General features: G+C 36.4%; 1 protein-coding gene across 2 annotated transcripts; it reads left to right on the top strand.

The window, feature by feature from the left end:
• The first annotated feature begins 2,973 nt into the window (after window positions 1-2,973).
• LOC118043443 (transcription factor bHLH94) lies at window positions 2,974-6,170 on the top strand. Of its 2 annotated transcripts, XM_073410404.1 has the most exons (4): window positions 2,974-3,835; window positions 4,341-4,781; window positions 5,045-5,104; window positions 5,813-6,170. In XM_073410404.1, the coding sequence occupies exons 1-4, from the start codon at window positions 3,434-3,436 to the stop codon at window positions 5,816-5,818; spliced, it is 909 nt and encodes a 302-aa protein (XP_073266505.1). In that variant the 5' UTR covers window positions 2,974-3,433; the 3' UTR covers window positions 5,819-6,170. The 2 variants fall into 2 exon arrangements, with proteins under 2 accessions (XP_073266505.1, XP_034907313.1); XM_035051422.2 differs by lacking the exon at window positions 5,813-6,170 and having other exon boundaries at window positions 2,984-3,835; window positions 5,045-5,369.
• Window positions 6,171-17,807: the final 11,637 nt, after the last annotated feature.

The following is a 17,807-nucleotide window of genomic DNA, read 5'->3' as shown; positions in this document are numbered from 1 at the left end:
ATGTTTCTATTCTTTTCAATTAAACTCTCAAACTAAAAATTAGTTATTACCCTTTGATTTATTTTATTCTTTTTGTGATTTTAACCCTTATTTTTTTATTGCTATTTTTTTATCATCTCATATTTTTATAATATTATCAAATCAATCAAGACTTAACAAATTCCAGTTAATTTTTTTTTTAGAATAGCCGCGGCATCGTACAGGCTTCCAAATGCAGTATATATATAGGTCAATAACAATTGACACTGATCCAATATTTACATTGTTAATTTTAGAAATAAATGGATTTAAGTAAAAAAAAAAAAAAAAACCTTTATAAAGCAATAGAAGCAATTGACAGCTAGCTAGTTCATGAGTTTGTTTAATCCACCGGAGAAAGAATCCCAAAGATTTTATTTTTTTATTTTTGGTTTTTTTTTTTATTAGCCATAATAAGTTCATTAAAGCACCATTGGACCCAAGAGCCAAATGGAGAAGACTCCGAAGAGTCCTCTCTGCCTCCCATGTCCTTCTTTCCTTAGCCTGGGGACTAAGCAGAGATACAAAGGTGAACTACACCTGCAAAGTGCAGCAAAAAGTTGAAAAATAAATCATCACAGTAATCGGAATTTAATTACAAGTGAGCGTATATATAACTTGGAATTTCGAAAAGATACTGATTTTCCTGGCAGGAGCGCATATATATACATGTATATACGGGAGTTTCTTCGTACATATACGGTAAGTTGATTCTATAATGTAGAGGATCGAGAGCTATACTTTGTTTTGTTTGGTCACATGGATTCTCTGCCAGAGACAACTCCTGACATCTTGCTGTTTCCTTGCCAGCTTGCTTTAATTAATCTAACCTATTTTGCCTCCTGATCTCTCTTTAGACTCTTGTTTATGTCAAATGGTTCTTTATGAAAACAAAAATAAAAATGAAAGCAGTATCTGCTCTGGAAATTAAATTAATTAACCATGCATTACTGCTAGTTGAATGAACAACTCACAAGCCTATCGCCTTTCGTTGCCATGTAGCTTCTTCATGGATTCACCCTTTCTTTTTTTCTTGTGGAAATCTTTAATTATGGATTCACTTGGTATGTTCAGTAGTTTTGTTTTTATTTATTTTTCTAAATTTTTTAAATAAATAATCTAGAGTACATATTTTTTCTTTTGTGTTAATGGATTTCTAAGTTTTTAGTAGTAATAAATGAGTGTATTGATGATAATGTGTATGTTTGATATTGTGGGTGCAAATTGCTTTTCAAAAGTATATTTTAACTTGAAAATGTATAAAATTAATTTTTTTTTCATCATTGTTTTTTAAATTATTAACATTGACACATTAAAATTATTGAAAAACATTAATTTGATATTTTTTTTAAGCCAAACGTGTTTTTAAAATATACATAAACATAAATTCAAATATAAAAATAAAAGGTGTTAACTGTGATGAGATAGCAGTATCTATTTCTAAGAAAAATAGGAAAAGAATACACCGAACATAATTTTTTTTAATGGAATAAGTGTATTGGTCAAAATTTTAAAAAATGAAGGACAAATCTTTCAATAATTAGAAAGATTTCAAAAGATTTGCACCTCATAAACAAATTAATTTTCTCTCTTCGTGTAATATTAAATACTCGTGGAAAAAAAAGAAAAAGAAAAAGAAAAAAAGAGAACCTGATCTATCTCTTCATCACAGCATTCAACTCCTCTAACGCAAGTTGCTGTAGGGAAATTATTAATAGTGCAAGTTGGTAAACTAGATACATATCAAGCTGTAAACATTTACTTAGGGTTGATGGGTCTAAGATTCTTTAGCTAAGTCTCAAGTTCAATTTAGAAATAAATCGAATAATTAAAGAGCAATATTTATGATTAATCAGTGCCCGTACTAGTTGATCCCATTTTTATATGCTTCGGTCCTCCTAAAATTCAAGTTAATATTCAGTCCTTATAGTCTTAAAATGTTTTTCTTTTTTTTTTAAAAAAAAAAAATATCCCTAAAAACTATAAATGGCTCCTTCGAAATATCTGTATAAAAGATGAGTTTATTATAGTAAATAAGAAATTATTATTCATAATAATTAGTTCGTCATGTGATCGAGCACATGTGTGTAGCTGTTTCTACGAGGAAGCTTTTGTTTTCATTTAAACAATTATAATGTGTCCTAATTTGAAGGTTTTAAAATGCTTAACTTAGGCAAATGAAACTCTTGCTTCTACTCATTATTGGCAATATTTTGTTATTTTTTTTGCCAATAATAAATACATTTTTTGGGTTAAAACAAGAACACAAGAGAGTTAAATCTCTTTAGTAATTATTAAATGAAAAAGGAGAGAATAATAATAAAAAGTACTTATCATAATTGAAATTTAATACAACAATATTGGAGGAAGAAAATTAAGTCTCTTTAGTGTGGATAATTTAATAAAGTATGCTAAGAATTTAATAATGAATCTATGAAAAAAAGTGGAGAAAACCACAAGTACCCACAACTTAAAAATTAGCCTTTCTAATTTTTTACTTTAAATGTTGATTAATTAGAATCTTAATAATATTCCCATGAAAATAAGAAATAAATTAAATGATCTCCGTCATGAATTAAAACGGATTAGTAATGTAATAATAATAATAATACGTATTCATATATATTTTTATTAGCTTAATTTCCAAATAATCTTGAATTCCTAAATAGTTGGTGTGCGTTAACTTGATACAGGGCACTCAATTCAGCTTAAAACGAAGCTGAGTTTTTTTATATATAAAAAAAAACAATTCAACGTTTTTGGATTAATGAAATGTAAAGGAATAAAGGATAATTAATATATATATATCGAACAAAAAGGGATAATAGAAATAATAGTTGTGTTCTATTATCACCTCAATTCAAGAAGGGAAAATCTTTTCATATCTTTATTTAGCAATTTTTTAACTTAGAAAAAAAAGACAATTAAAATCCAAAAACAAAATCGAAAACACCAAATTTTTCCAGTAAACGAAGACTTCAAACATCATATAAATTAGTGTGGGGAAGAGAATCATATCTGAAGCAAAACATACAAAATCTGTCATGCCACTTGGTGTTGAAAATGCATATTCGTAAACCATGCCCGACGAATTTTTTCCTTTTAAAAGAAAGTGTACTGTGTGACCCTCCCTCATAAATGAAAGAGAGCCACAAACTCAATGTCTTTCAAATTATTGGGCTGTTGTGATTGAACAAAACAAGCTAAAATGACTCTTGATCCTTTCAAGGTTTTTGTTTTGTCCTTGTGTTCTCTTTTGTTCACTTGAGGCCTTGATTTCTCAGTTTGCTATCAAGTATTTCATCTGAAGGAAACCTCTTGATTCAATATTATTGTCAGTCTCTAGATCTTTTGTTACTGTAGAGGTGTGTGTGTGAGGGGGAGAGAGAGAGGGAGAGAGAGAGAGAGAGAAGGGATGGCATTAGAAACTGTTGTATTCCAACAAGATCCCTATAGTACTTTAGGATTAGGTGCAACATGGATCCATGGCTTCGACCTTGAAGGAGAAAAAGCTAATTACCATGAAACCCTAGACACAACAATCAGCATTGAATCTGATTTCCATTCAAATAGTAACCGGAACATCAATAACTCTTCCTCCCAAGAGATGAACTGTGCCTGTAATGGCGGGCTCTTCACCGGAGGTAATGCTACTGGGGGCCGGCGAAAGAGAAGGCGCCGTCGAAGCATCAAAGATGAGGCGGAAGTCGCACATCAAAGGATGACTCACATTAATGTTGAACGCAATCGGAGGAAGCAAATGAATGAATATCTTGCTGTTATTCGATCCATGTTACCTCCCTCTTATGTTCAAAGGGTAAGAACGCTTTTGCTTATTTCTTTCCTCCTTTTATTATTGAAAAGATTGAATTCCTGTTAAAATAAATATATATATTAAGAGAAATTCTGATCCACTTCACTTTGTCGGATAAACTCTTAAAGCATTAAACTGCTATACTTGGCACCTTGTTTTAGGTTAAAGCTTGTACTTGCAATCACAAACATGACATTTTGGGGAATTGTTTACAGCCACTAAAACCTTCTGTGAGAAAACACTTTCTCAATCCATCTCATTATTGAGAAACAATTAGGCCTCGAGTGCCCTGCCCGTGAAGGCTTGGTAGCTTTTTTCCTTTCTTTCTTTACTGAAAGTTCTCTCTCTTGAAAAAAGCGATTGCACCTAGTGCTTACAAGAGATTTAAACCTCTCCGCCACCAACCGATGAAGAATATCGGTGCCATCATCAACCTTCCGGGGGTTATTATTATGTCTTCATTTTATTTCATGGAGCACTATGATTGATTTCTTTTTTATTGGTGCAGGCAGATCAAGCATCAATCGTAGGGGGAGCCATTAACTTTGTGAAGGAACTAGAGAAACTTCTCCAATCTCTTGAAGCCCATAAGCAAATCAAGAAAGTAGTATCTGCTACGGGCTCCGATTTCTCTTCTCCCTTTTCGGAGTTTTTCACCTTCCCTCAGTATTCGACTGCGAGCTCGAGGAATAAACACAGCAGCAACAGCAACAGCAACAACTCATCATCAAGTACCGAATCAATATTAGCTGATCAGAAGCGATCGATAGCCATTGCGGATGTTGAAGTAACAATGATAGAAAGCCATGCAAACCTCAAAATACAATCTAGAAAACACCCAAAACAGCTCTTGAAGATGGTGACTGGATTGCATTCTCTTGGCCTTCATATTCTTCATCTAAATGTCACAACTGTTGATCAGATGGCGCTCTATTCTTTTAGTGTTAAGGTTAGTACTAATCTTTCTTTCTTTTTCTTCTTTGATACTTAAATTGATTTCTGAGTTTATCTGATAAAAAAATTTAAAGGAAGTTCTACACTTTAATCTCTACTTTTACGACTACTGTATTCGATCCAATTGAAGTTAAATGATGCCAAATGATCTTCTTAGCTGAATATTAATTTGCACAGAATATTCTTCTTCCTCTCTTGAATAAATTAAAATTTCGTGAACTAAATGAATATCAAAACTTGTGCTTGTTTTTGGGGCAGGTTGAAGATGAGTGTAAATTGACTTCAGTTGATGAGATTGCAGCAGCTGTGCATGAGATGGTGGGTAGGATCCAAGAGGATGCTACTTCCAATTGTATCCCTAGTGTTGAATAGACTGAGTTTTTCCTTTCATGAATATGATCTTAAATCAACAATGAACTGTAATGTTGTTTTCCACCCTTGAGTAGCAAGTTGGTGGAACTTAGCTTGTAGGCATTACCCTTTTTAGGGAGGTTATGTTCTCTAGGACCTTTCTGTACTCCGAAATGTTTAGATGTGGATCTCCTTGTTTTGATTTATCTTTGGGAAGCGAAACTATTTCACAGGGGCTGCTACAGTGCCTATACTCTCTCTCCCTCTCTCTTTCTTAGCCGGCCGTTTTGCTTTGTCTTCAACTCCAGCGGTGGGCGGATTGGCACTGGCATTGCGGGTTTCTCCAAAACTAAAGCATTCTAGACTCATCCTTAATTCAAATTCCATACAAGATTATAAGTTGAACAGAAGAAGCCTTTATTTTTTATGGATTGTACGGGGCTTGGGGTGGGGTGGTTGCTTAAAAAGAGAATACAAACAACAAGAAAAGGTTGAGACTCAGAGTGGGAAAAAAAAAAAAAAAAAAAAACCCAGGTCCAAGGATGCATCATTGATGGTCTCAGACTCTGCTAAAAAGTTGTCATGATAGCGCACCTTGCTTTCTCTCATATTTTTGAGTGTTTCCGTCCAACTTTTATTGCGAAGCTGTGATAGTTTTGCTTTTCCTTTTGACAGATATAATCGACTGATCTCAGACTCCAGTTCCACCTGCCATGAATCGGACAAATGTTGGAGATTCTTAGATTTGAAGAACAGTATAGATGTGTGAATGAAGCATGGACCGATTTCTATCTCTGTCAAGGAGACATTAGTTCAGTAATCAAGGACTGAGAGTGGATATGATCCAAATTACATTGTCCGCATCTCTTCGTAGTTCAAACTTAAAATCATTACACAGCAGCTACTCTTGTTTCTGATTGGCATAATTGTCATCATTTTGCTGCAGTGATGTTGTTTCTTGGTCTTTTGCCAGGGATGGACCCTTCCCGTCCTGCTCTGTACTCTCCCTCTATTTTTCCTCTTTTAACTATTGATACCCATTTTGTTTTTTCTTCTGAATCTAATTTCAAGGTATTAATATATAAATATTTTTTATAGTTTTAATATATGATTATTAAAAATTCAAAATAAATATGAAAAAACATCATAACTTTTCTACCCGTACATTAGTACCGGTGACTTGTTATAAAAAATGCTCTAGATGGCAAATATATTTCTTTTTCTCTATTAATGCATGCTTTGATCCTGTGGCCCCGTGTGTGTGTGTGTGTATCTAGTTGCTAGGTCCAAATATCCTTTTAGGGTTTGGAAATGCTTACAAAAAGCTCGTTGGCATCTTTCTACGGATTCAGACCAAAAATAAAACTTTGCACAGCGCTTGAATTTATTTATCTTTGCAGATAAAGAAATTTTCAGGCCACGCTTAAGTTTTTCTCGAGTATATAATTTTATGTGCACTGTATTTAATACTGTGATTAATTTGATATAGAATTTATAAAATATGAAGGGTTACAAAGAATTTATAACACTACATACATGATTTAATTGAAGCATAATTACAATATATAGTGTATGTGAAAATAGTAGACAGCCTGAAAAGGCAATATTGAAAAGAGAGTCGAATTTTTACATGAAGAAAAAACAAGAAGAAAGGTAAGCCTTAAAGTTGCAAAGAAAAGCTATAAAGTCATCCATGGGTGGTCAAGTACCACGAGACAGAACTGCCATGTCCATACATGGACTGCACTCTCTGAATTTTAATTTTCATGGTACGTACATATATCTGCAAAAAATAAAAAATAAAAAATAAAAAATAACATGTGGTGTAGAATACTATAGATGCTGTAACCCATTTTTGGGTCCCCATGAAAAATAAAATAAATAGCCAAAAGAGGTTAGAAAAATGACAAGAGGCAGAAGCGCCCGAAAAATGGTCAGAAAATTGGTCAAGGAGTATAAAGATACAAAGATTGGATTCTTGACAATATTCTTGAAGGATGAGAACCCTATTGAGAAGGAAATTTTGAATTTTGAGGAGAGAAGCCCAAATTTGGATGTTTATGGGTTTAATTGGATTTTTATTTGAATTTATAAGAGATTTGATTCCAAGAAAAATTGATTTTTAAGTCAATTTGGGCTTTAATTTGGAGAAATGTAAGTTCTGGGGCCAAAATATATTTTTTAGGAATGTATTGGGTCAAATCAGGGGCTTAATTGCATAAATATTGAAGTTTAAGGGCCAATTAGGGACTTAATTAAGAAAATCCGAAACCAGGGACCAATTTGGAGAAGGCGCAAAGATAGAGGGGTCTGTTTGGAATTGTTTCAGGGGCTTAATTGAAGAAATTGGAAGTTTATTGATCAATTAGGGGCTCAATTGCATAAATCAGAGGCCAAGGACCAAAATGAAAAAGGCGGCCAACAAGAGGGGCGGGGACCGAATTTGAGGGACTGATTTGAAGTTTAGCCATTTAAATGAAACGGCGCGTTTTACCCAAAACGACGCCGTTTCATTAAAAAAAAAAAAAGACTAGAACGGTGTCGTTTTGAACGACACTGTTCATCTTCTTCCTTTCCCCCGTTTTAGCAGAACCGAAGGCAAAAATTTCGAAAATTCTCCCGCGTCTCTCTCCTCGCCCCCACCACCGCCGAAAGAGCCGATCAGCCGTTGCGTGATTGAAGGCGCACTAACCATGGTCTCCCACCCGTTCTGCCCCTATAAATATAGAAGAAAACCGAAGAGAAAAAAACGGGAGAGAGAGGAGAAAGAGAGGAGAGAGAGAGAGAGTGAACCGAACACTTGGAAACAGCCGCAGCGCCGCCGCCCGGAGCCACCGTGCACGAGCCACACCACCGCCAGCGACCACCTCCTCCACGCCAGGTACATTTTCTTCCCCCCATTTTTGTGTCTTCTGCAGGTTTGCCTCCTGCATGCATTCTGCATGCAGGAGGCGGGGGAAGAAAATTAATTCTTCCCCCGCTGGGCCTGGGGCTGCTGGGCCAGCCCGATGCTGGCCCAGCCTTGCAAGTCTGGGCCGGTCTTGGCCCAGACCGTAGGAGTTTTTCGGGCCGAGATCGGCCCACGTTTGTTTCTCGGGCCGAGATCGGCCCCAATGTCATTCGGGCCGAGATCGGCCCGTCTCTTTTTTGGGCTGAGCCTGGCCCATTCATTTGGGCCGGCCCAGCCCTATAATATATTATATATTATTATAAATTATAATATATATGTGTATATGTTATATATATATATATATATAAAAAATATTTATAAAAAATCTGAAAAATCTAAAAAAAATGTTGTTACTTTCCTTTCATATATATATATATATTTTTTAAGGGGGTTTTGTTTTTTTTTTTTTATATTGTGGAGGTATAAAATCAGTATTTGAAATATCTAATTTTAGTCGAGACACCTGAAATTTTCAAAGATAAATTTTTTTTTTTTTGCTTTCAAAAAATTCTAAAAATTCCTTAAAAATATTATTGATTTTTTGTACATCTTTTTAAAAATGACTTAATATTAGTTTGTATTTTTTATGCTGTGGAGATACAAATTCAGTATTAAAAATACCCGATTTCGTCAAAAAAAAAATATATATTTTCTTGCGTGTTGCATACGGCCAATACACTAACATGTTTTGAATGTTCTTTTTATATATAAAAAAAAAATATTGGAAGTTTTTTTGAAAATGTGTTTTCGCATGGATTTCTTAAACACAAATCATTTTCTTGCATTTGTGGATTTTACAACCTGTTTGTAAAACTCCAAAGGGTATTGGCCAATATTCCAAAAACTATAAAAATCTTATTTTGGGAGGAGAAGTTGTGGTTATTGTTCACCGCTAATGTTTGGATGAAGAAATCCTTAAAAGGACGAACATCCAAAATATTATCGGGAGTAATAAATCAACGCACATGTTTGAAAGAAGCTTTGGTTGCGATCGAGAACATTTCAAAAATTAAATTTTTTTCTCCACGGTTTACGAGTCGTGAAAAGTAATTGTTTTTTTAAGAATTGTGAAATTTTCTTCGTTTTTTTTTTATTCTCTTTTCCTTGCGATTTACGAGTTGACGGGATTAGAAAACACCAACACCATAGACTATAGAGCAAACCAAACACCAAGCAGCTTACCTCAGGTAGGGCGTATTAGGGGTGCTAGTACCTTCCCTTTACGCAACCAGTCCCTTGCCTTAGAATCTCTGAAAGACCAGTTAGGGTTCCTAGTGACCAAATACTAGGTGGCGACTCCAAAAGAACCAAATCATCAGAACACTACGAAAATCGCCAACCGATGTCGTGCCTTCTTTAATTTATAAATTTTTGTGGGGGGGTGTGACAGTATGGCGACTCCACTGGGGATGTTAGGACTAAGCTTGATTTGTTTGTTTGTTTATGTTATATGTTATTGGTTTTTGTTTTCTTATGATGTTTTGTTTAAAAGCTTTAGCATATATCTTTACATTCTATCATACATGCCATAGTCATGCATCACTTTATTATTATTATTATGTTTTGGAGGGCACACACATGTAACTCTAAGTTTAAGTGGGGGACTAGCAGCTTGCCTTATGACTTGAGTCAAGGCTTAAGTTTGTGTAAACCCCAACTCTTTGCTGAGTGTTTAGACTGATAGTGATTGGTACACGTGCCATCCCACTATCTGCTGGACCTCCATATCGCCTTTACGAGGGTGATCACTGGAACAGCAAGAGACCCTCTTTTAGAGACCTAGTAGTAAACCTACCCTATGTCTCACGTAGAAGAACTAGAACCTATCCTTAGGATGTATGTTCCATAATATCTTTTGCAAGTCATACATTCATACCCAATGAATAAAGCATTTTTATCACAATCATGCATTTTTTTTTCTCATACATCTATGCATGCATCGCCAGATCGTGAAACATAGGTCCCACATCCAGAGTCCACCAAACCCGATCCAGATCAAGAATGGAAAACGAAGAAAGAGCTCACTTAGAGTCGCACTACCAGACCGAGTTGGAATCTGTGAAAAATGAAGTTTCTCGATTGACCAATCTGCTTGAGCAACTTTTAAGAGCCAAGAACGGGGAGGGAATGTCTACCCAACCACCTATAGGAGCACAGTCAGTTCATGTCCCGGGGGTATCTCAGAACTTGGGGGCAGATTCAATGATGGAGCAGCACTTTGCACCTGCCATTCCCATTCAGCCCCCTCAAGCTCACGTCACAGCAGATGGGCCTTCCGATAATAGGTCCACCGGATTTATGAACGATGATAAGATATCAGCCTTGGAAGAAAGGTTAAGAGCAGTCGAGGGAAATGACTGGTTTGACCCCATGCGAGCGTCTGAAATATGCTTGGTACCAAACATCACGGTACCAAAAGATTTCAGGATACCGGAGTTTATAAAGTACACTGGGTTGGAATGCCCAAACACTCACCTTCGATCTTATTGCAATAAGATGGCTGAGGTGATTCATGACGATAAGTTACTGATCTACTTTTTCCAAGACAGTCTATCGGGGTCGGCGCTAAGTTGGTACATGAGGCTGGATAATGCCAAGATCAAGAAATGGAAGGATTTAGTTGAGGCTTTCCTTAAGCAATACAAGTTCAATTTGGAAATTGCTCCAGATCGAACGAGCCTTATGTCAATGGAAAAGAGAAGCCAAGAATCAGTAAGGGCTTATGCGCAAAGATGGAGGGACGAGGCCATGCATGTGCAACCCCCTTTGATAGAAACGGAGATGGTGGCTTTGTTCGCCAATACATTCAAGGCACCCTACTATGAGCATTTAATGGGTAGCTCTTCTCAACATTTCTATGATGTTGTACGCATAACGGAAAGAATAGAGCAAGGGATTAAAGCTGGACGCATAATTGAGCCATTGGAGACAAAAGGTTTTTTCGGAAGAAAATTGAAGGGTCCCGTTAACAACTTCGAAGGTGGGTCCAATGACAAGATAACGGATTCATATAACCCACAAATACCTACCTCCCATGTGGCCCACATAAACTTTAACAAACCTTTTTCCCCTAATCAAGCAAATGGCCAGTCAAACACCCAAAACAACCACCAAAGACCAAACCCAAGATACGTTTCAGAACAACTACCGCCATTACCCATGCCTCTGAAGGACATATATGCCAAACTACTGAGCATTGGACAAATAGCTCCTATCCCTACATTACCACTACAGCCACCATTCCCCATCTGGTATAAGCCTGAGTTGACTTGCGAGTACCATGCTGGTATTCCCGGGCATTGCCTTGAAACGTGCTATGGTTTCAAGAACAAGTTGTTGAAGCTCATCAAGATAGGATGGGTGTCATTTGAAGATACACCCAATATCAGTTCAAATCCATCGCCACATGACAAAAGTGATAGGGGATAAAGGGTTGGAAAACCTTGGTCAAGAATCGTCAATAATGAAGAAGGCGAGAACAAAGGAGAAGACAAGGAAACGCAAATGGGGAAGGAAGATGAAGCATTGCCTCGGTTGACTTTCCACACACTAGAAGAAGTTTCAGAACGGGTGGACCCAGGAGCTTCTCGTAGTTTTCAAAATGTAAAACAACTTTATTTGCCTTAGCATGTTTTTGTCATTTGCTTTTGTCTTTGCTTTTATTTTCTCTAGTGAGCATTCAGAGCTCATATTGTCAGCCAGATTTTGTGTTTGTCTTTAAGCCTACCTTTTCTTTAAATAAATGATGAGATTATGCACTTTTTAAACAAGGTTTAGTGGTTACAAATAAAGTATCATAAAATGGTTTAATATGAAACTTAAGAAAAGCTACCCTTGAAATACAGCCTCACCTCTGGATAACATAATGAATTGATACATCACCTGTAAATTTTCTTTCAAGACAAAAATAGAGTTTATCAATCCTAAACAATGTGCATTTTTGAAAAAAAAACACAATTTATTGTCCTTTCACTCTCTAATGAGTTTTTTGTTGGTGGTTTTGTTTTGAGTCGAAATGAATTTCTTCTCTATATAAAAACCTAGACTAGGATCGCACCCCTACACTGGGGGCAAGACGAGATGTTTTATGAAAAGTTTTACGAAAACCAAGCTAAAGCATTTGACAAAAGCATGACAGAGAGGCAAATACAAGTCATACATTTTGAGAAAAGGACTACTTGAAGAAAGTCAAAGACTTCTTCTCCAAGAATATGATAGGCAACACGAGAGATAAATCCAGCATACGACTTCAAAAGCAAGTTCATGTTAAGAGGGAGTCTCATGAACTAGAAGAAGAGGCTGGGACCTATGTTTCAAAACCAGGTATAAATGCATGCATTGCATCTAATCATAAATCATTGCATATATATTTTTTTGGATCGTTACAGGAGGAGATCTTAGCGCATTCCAACAAGATTATGGACGAAGAAAGAATCATTGAGATGATTCTAGAACAACAAGAAGAGAAGATAATGGTTTTCAAACCCTGCCAGCAGGAAGAACGACATCGATAGCATTCGGTAAAAAGGAATCACCAAATGGGATTCCAAGTTGTTGAGATCGACAGAAGGGATCTCGTATTTCGATGGAGGTCGCCAGAAGGGACCTCATATTTCAGCTTTGAATAAAAGGAATCATCATATGGGATTCCAAGTTGTTTGAGATCGCCAGAAGGGGTCTCGTTTTCGATATTCATCAATGGAGGTCGCCAGAAGGGACCTCAAATTTCAGCTTTGGTATAAAAGGAATCGCCAGATGGGATTCCAAGTTGTTTGGCTAAAGGAGATCGCCAGAAGGGATCTCATATTTCGATGAAGGTCGCCAGAAGGGACCTCATATTTCAGCTTTGAATAAAAGGAATCGCCAGATGGGATTCCAAGTTGTTTGAGATCGCCAGAAGGGGTCTCGTTTTCGATATTCATCAATGGAGGTCGCCAGAAGGGACCTCAAATTTCAGCTTTGGTATAAAAGGAATCGCCAGATAGGATTCCAAGTTGTTTGGCTAAAGGAGATCGCCAGAAGGGATCTCGTATTTCGATGGAGGTCGCCAGAAGGGACCTCATATTTCAGCTTTGAATAAAAGGAATCGCCAGATGGGATTCCAAGTTATTTGAGATCGCCAGAAGGGATCTCGTACTTCGACATTCATCAAGGAAGGTCGCCAGAAGGGACCTCATATTGAAACCATTTCTTAGAAAAAGCATGGAGTTTACTAAGAATTCTTCCCCCTGGGTAGGTCACCCATACAATGAGACCATTATTTTTCTCGGGTAGGTCACCCATACAATGAGACCATCATTTTTCTCGGGTTCGTCACCCATACAATGAGACCATCATTTTTCTCGGGTTCGTCACCCATACAATGAGACCATCATTTTTCTCGGGTAGGTCACCCATACAATGAGACCATCATTTTTCTCGGGTTCGTCACCCATACAATGAGACCATCATTTTTCTCGGGTAGGTCACCCATACAATGAGACCATCACTTTTCTCGGGTTTGTCACCCATACAATGAGACCATCATTTTTCTGGGTAAGTCACCCATACAATGAGACCATCATTTTTCTTGGGAAGGTCACCCATACAATGAGACCATCATTTTTCTTGGGTAGGTCACCCATACAATGAGACCATCGTTTTTCTTGGGTAGGTCACCCATACAATGAGACCTTTCTTCATTTTTTTTATATGGGTAGGTCACCCATAAGAATGAGGCCATTCTTCCCCCTGGGTAGGTCACCCAAAGAATGAGACCACTCTTTCCCTTTCCACTCGGGCAGGTCACCCATCATAATGAGACCACACACACATTTTTTTTTGTAAAGGAATCACCGGTTGGGATTCCAGGTTAAAGGAGATCACCAGATGGGATCTCGGATGGATTTCCATGTAAGAATTCAGAGGATCGCTGGATAAGGATCTCGAGATGACTAAGTTTTGATCATAGTTTTTGGGCTAAGGAGGATTGTTATAAAGGACAAAGTTTCAGATCAATCAAGCTTTGACCGGATCAGTTTCGGGAGTTCCGTTTCGGGTTTATCTTTATAACACTTACTGCGCAAAATCCATGCTCCGTAAGTATTATAAAGAGGGGGCATCTATTGTAACCCATTTTTGGGTCCCCATGAAAAATAAAATAAATAGCCAAAAGAGGTTAGAAAAATGACAAGAGGCAGAAGCGCCCGGAAAATGGTCAGAAAATTGGTCAAGGAGTATAAAGATACAAAGATTGGATTCTTGACAATATTCTTGAAGGATGAGAACCCTATTGAGAAGGAAATTTTGAATTTTGAGGAGAGAAGCCCAAATTTGGATGTTTATGGGTTTAATTGGATTTTTATTTGAATTTATAAGAGATTTTATTCCAAGAAAAATTGATTTTTAAGTCAATTTGGGCTTTAATTTGGAGAAATGTAAGTTCTGGGGCCAAAATATATTTTTTAGGAATGTATTGGGTCAAATCAGGGGCTTAATTGCATAAATATTGAAGTTTAAGGGCCAATTAGGGACTTAATTAAGAAAATCCGAAACCAGGGACCAATTTGGAGAAGGCGCAAAGATAGAGGGGTCTGTTTGGAATTGTTTCAGGGGCTTAATTGAAGAAATTGGAAGTTTATTGATCAATTAGGGGCTCAATTGCATAAATCAGAGGCCAAGGACCAAAATGAAAAAGGCGGCCAACAAGAGGGGCGGGGACCGAATTTGAGGGACTGATTTGAAGTTTAGCCATTTAAATGAAACGGCGCGTTTTACCCAAAACGACGCCGTTTCATTAAAAAAAAAAAAAGACCAGAACGGTGTCGTTTTGAACGACACTGTTCATCTTCTTCCTTTCCCCCGTTTTAGCAGAACCGAAGGCAAAAATTTCGAAAATTCTCCCGCGTCTCTCTCCTCGCCCCCACCACCGCCGAAAGAGCCGACTAGCCGTTGCGTGATTGAAGGCGCACTAACCATGGTCTCCCACCCGTTCTGCCCCTATAAATATAGAAGAAAACCGAAGAGAAAAAAACGGGAGAGAGGATCAGGAGAGAGAGGAGAAAGAGAGGAGAGAGAGAGAGAGCGAACCGAACACTTGGAAACAGCCGCAGCGCCGCCGCCCGGAGCCACCGTGCACGAGCCACACCACCGCCAGTGACCACCTCCTCCACGCCAGGTACATTTTCTTCCCCCCATTTTTGTGTCTTCTGCAGGTTTGCCTCCTGCATGCATTCTGCATGCAGGAGGCGGGGGAAGAAAATTAATTCTTCCCCCGTTGGGCCTGGGGCTGCTGGCCCAGCCTTGCAAGTCTGGGCCGGTCTTGGCCCAGACCGTAGGAGTTTTTCGGGCCGAGATCGGCCCACGTTTGTTTCTCGGGCCGAGATCGGCCCAATGTCATTCGGGCCGAGATCGGCCCGTCTCTTTTTTGGGGCTGAGCCTGGCCCATTCATTTGGGCCGGCCCAACCCTATAATATATTATATATTATTATAAATTATAATATATATGTGTATATGTTATATATATATATATAAAATATTTATAAAAAATCTGAAAAATCTAAAAAAAAATGTTGTTACTTTCCTTTCATATATATATATATTTTTTAAGGGGGTTTTGTTTTTTTTTTTTTATATTGTGGAGGTATAAAATCAGTATTTGAAATATCTGATTTTAGTCGAGACACCTGAAATTTTCAAAGATAAATTTTTTTTTTTTGCTTTCAAAAAAATTCTAAAAATTCCTTAAAAATATTATTGATTTTTTGTACATCTTTTTAAAAATGACTTAATATTAGTTTGTATTTTTATGCTGTGGAGATACAAATTCAGTATTAAAAATACCCGATTTCGTCAAAAAAAAATATATATATTTTTCTTGCGTGTTGCATACGGCCAATACACTAACATGTTTTTGAATGTTCTTTTTATATATAAAAAAAAATATTGTAAGTTTTTTTTGAAAATGTGTTTTCGCATGGATTTCTTAAACACAAATCATTTTCTTGCATTTGTGGATTTTACAACCTGTTTGTAAAACTCCAAAGGGTATTGGCCAATATTCCAAAAACTATAAAAATCTTATTTTGGGAGGAGAAGTTGTGGTTATTGTTCACCGCTAATGTTTGGATGAAGAAATCCTTAAAAGGACGAACATCCAAAATATTATCGGGAGTAATAAATCAACGCACATGTTTGAAAGAAGCTTTGGTTGCGATCGAGAACATTTCAAAAATTAAATTTTTTTTCTCCACGGTTTACGAGTCGCGAAAAGTAATTGTTTTTTTAAGAATTGTGAAATTTTCTTCGCTTTTTTTTTATTCTCTTTTCCTTGCGATTTACGAGTTGACGGGATTAGAAAACACCAACACCATAGACTATAGAGCAAACCAAACACCAAGCAGCTTACCCTCAGGTAGGGCGTATTAGGAGTGCTAGTACCTTCCCTTTACGCAACCAGTCCCTTGCCTTAGAATCTCTGAAAGACCAGTTAGGGTTCCTAGTGACCAAATACTAGGTGGCGACTCCAAAAGAACCAAATCATCAGAACACTATGAAAATCGCCAACCGATGTCGTGCCTTCTTTAATTTATAAATTTTTGTGGGGGGGTGTGACAATAGATATCCATTTTATAGCCAAGATAGATTAAAATTAAGTTGTTTTGTTATAGAAAACAAAAGGATGGTTAGAATTTGTGAGTTTGATAAGCACGTAATTTATTGTCTGCTTAATTAGAATTGAAGGGTGTAAATCCGGCTTCTTGAATTATTACTTCTATACTGTTAAAAGACTTGGATATAATTATGCAGCTTTACTTTATAAATGAACAGTTACGTTTTTTATTAAAAAAAATATTAGTTAGTTAAGAGGTTAATTTTTTTTTGTCAATTTCATTTTTTTTCCTCGGATTTTTTTTATTGTTCATTCAAATTATTTTTGAAACAGTTAAGTTAACTAGTTTATGTCAAGATAACTCTTACATGGTTTAATTTTAAACCCAATATAGATAAAAAGTTAGGTCATAAGGTTTTCTTTTTCCTTCATTATTTATATGAATATTGAAGCTTTTTTTAAAAAAAAAAAAATTCAGCCCCCTCTATTTTTTTTCATTTCCTTTCTTTTTTTTCTCAATTTCATCCTTAATTTTTTTAATAATCATCCGAGTTGCTTTTAGATCAACCAAGTTGATTGGATTATGTCTCAATTTTCACATGGTATAATTTTAAACTTGGACTAAGCAAAGAGTTGGGTTGAGAGGTGTTTTATGTCAATTTCACCTTTTTTTTTTTCTCAACTTTATTCTCAAACATTTTATACCAGTCGTTCAAGTTGTATTTGGAATAATCAAGTTAACTTACTCATGTCAAGATAACTCTTACATGATTTAGTTTTAAATCCAAGTTAGGCAAAAAAGTGGGGTTGGAAGGTCTTTTTTTACGTCAATTTCATCCCTTTTCACACTTTCATCCTTAAATTTTTTTTACCAGTCAGTCGAAATATTTTTAAACAATCTAAGTTGATTGAGTAGTGGTAGATCGACTTCCATATAGTTTAAGACTTGCATGGTTTAGTTTTAAATCCAAGTTAGGCAAAAAGTGGGGTTGGAAGGTCTTCTTTGACATCAATTTCATTCTTTTTCATACTTTCACCATAACTTTTTTTTTTTTTACCAATCGGTTAGAATATTTTTAAACAAACCAAGTCGATTGAGTAGTGTTAGAGCGACTTTCATATAGTTTAA

Source organism: Populus alba, chromosome 7, assembly GCF_005239225.2.
Source record: "Populus alba chromosome 7, ASM523922v2, whole genome shotgun sequence".
Lineage (NCBI taxonomy): Eukaryota > Viridiplantae > Streptophyta > Magnoliopsida > Malpighiales > Salicaceae > Populus > Populus alba.
This window is presented reverse-complemented; position numbering and strand designations above follow the sequence as displayed.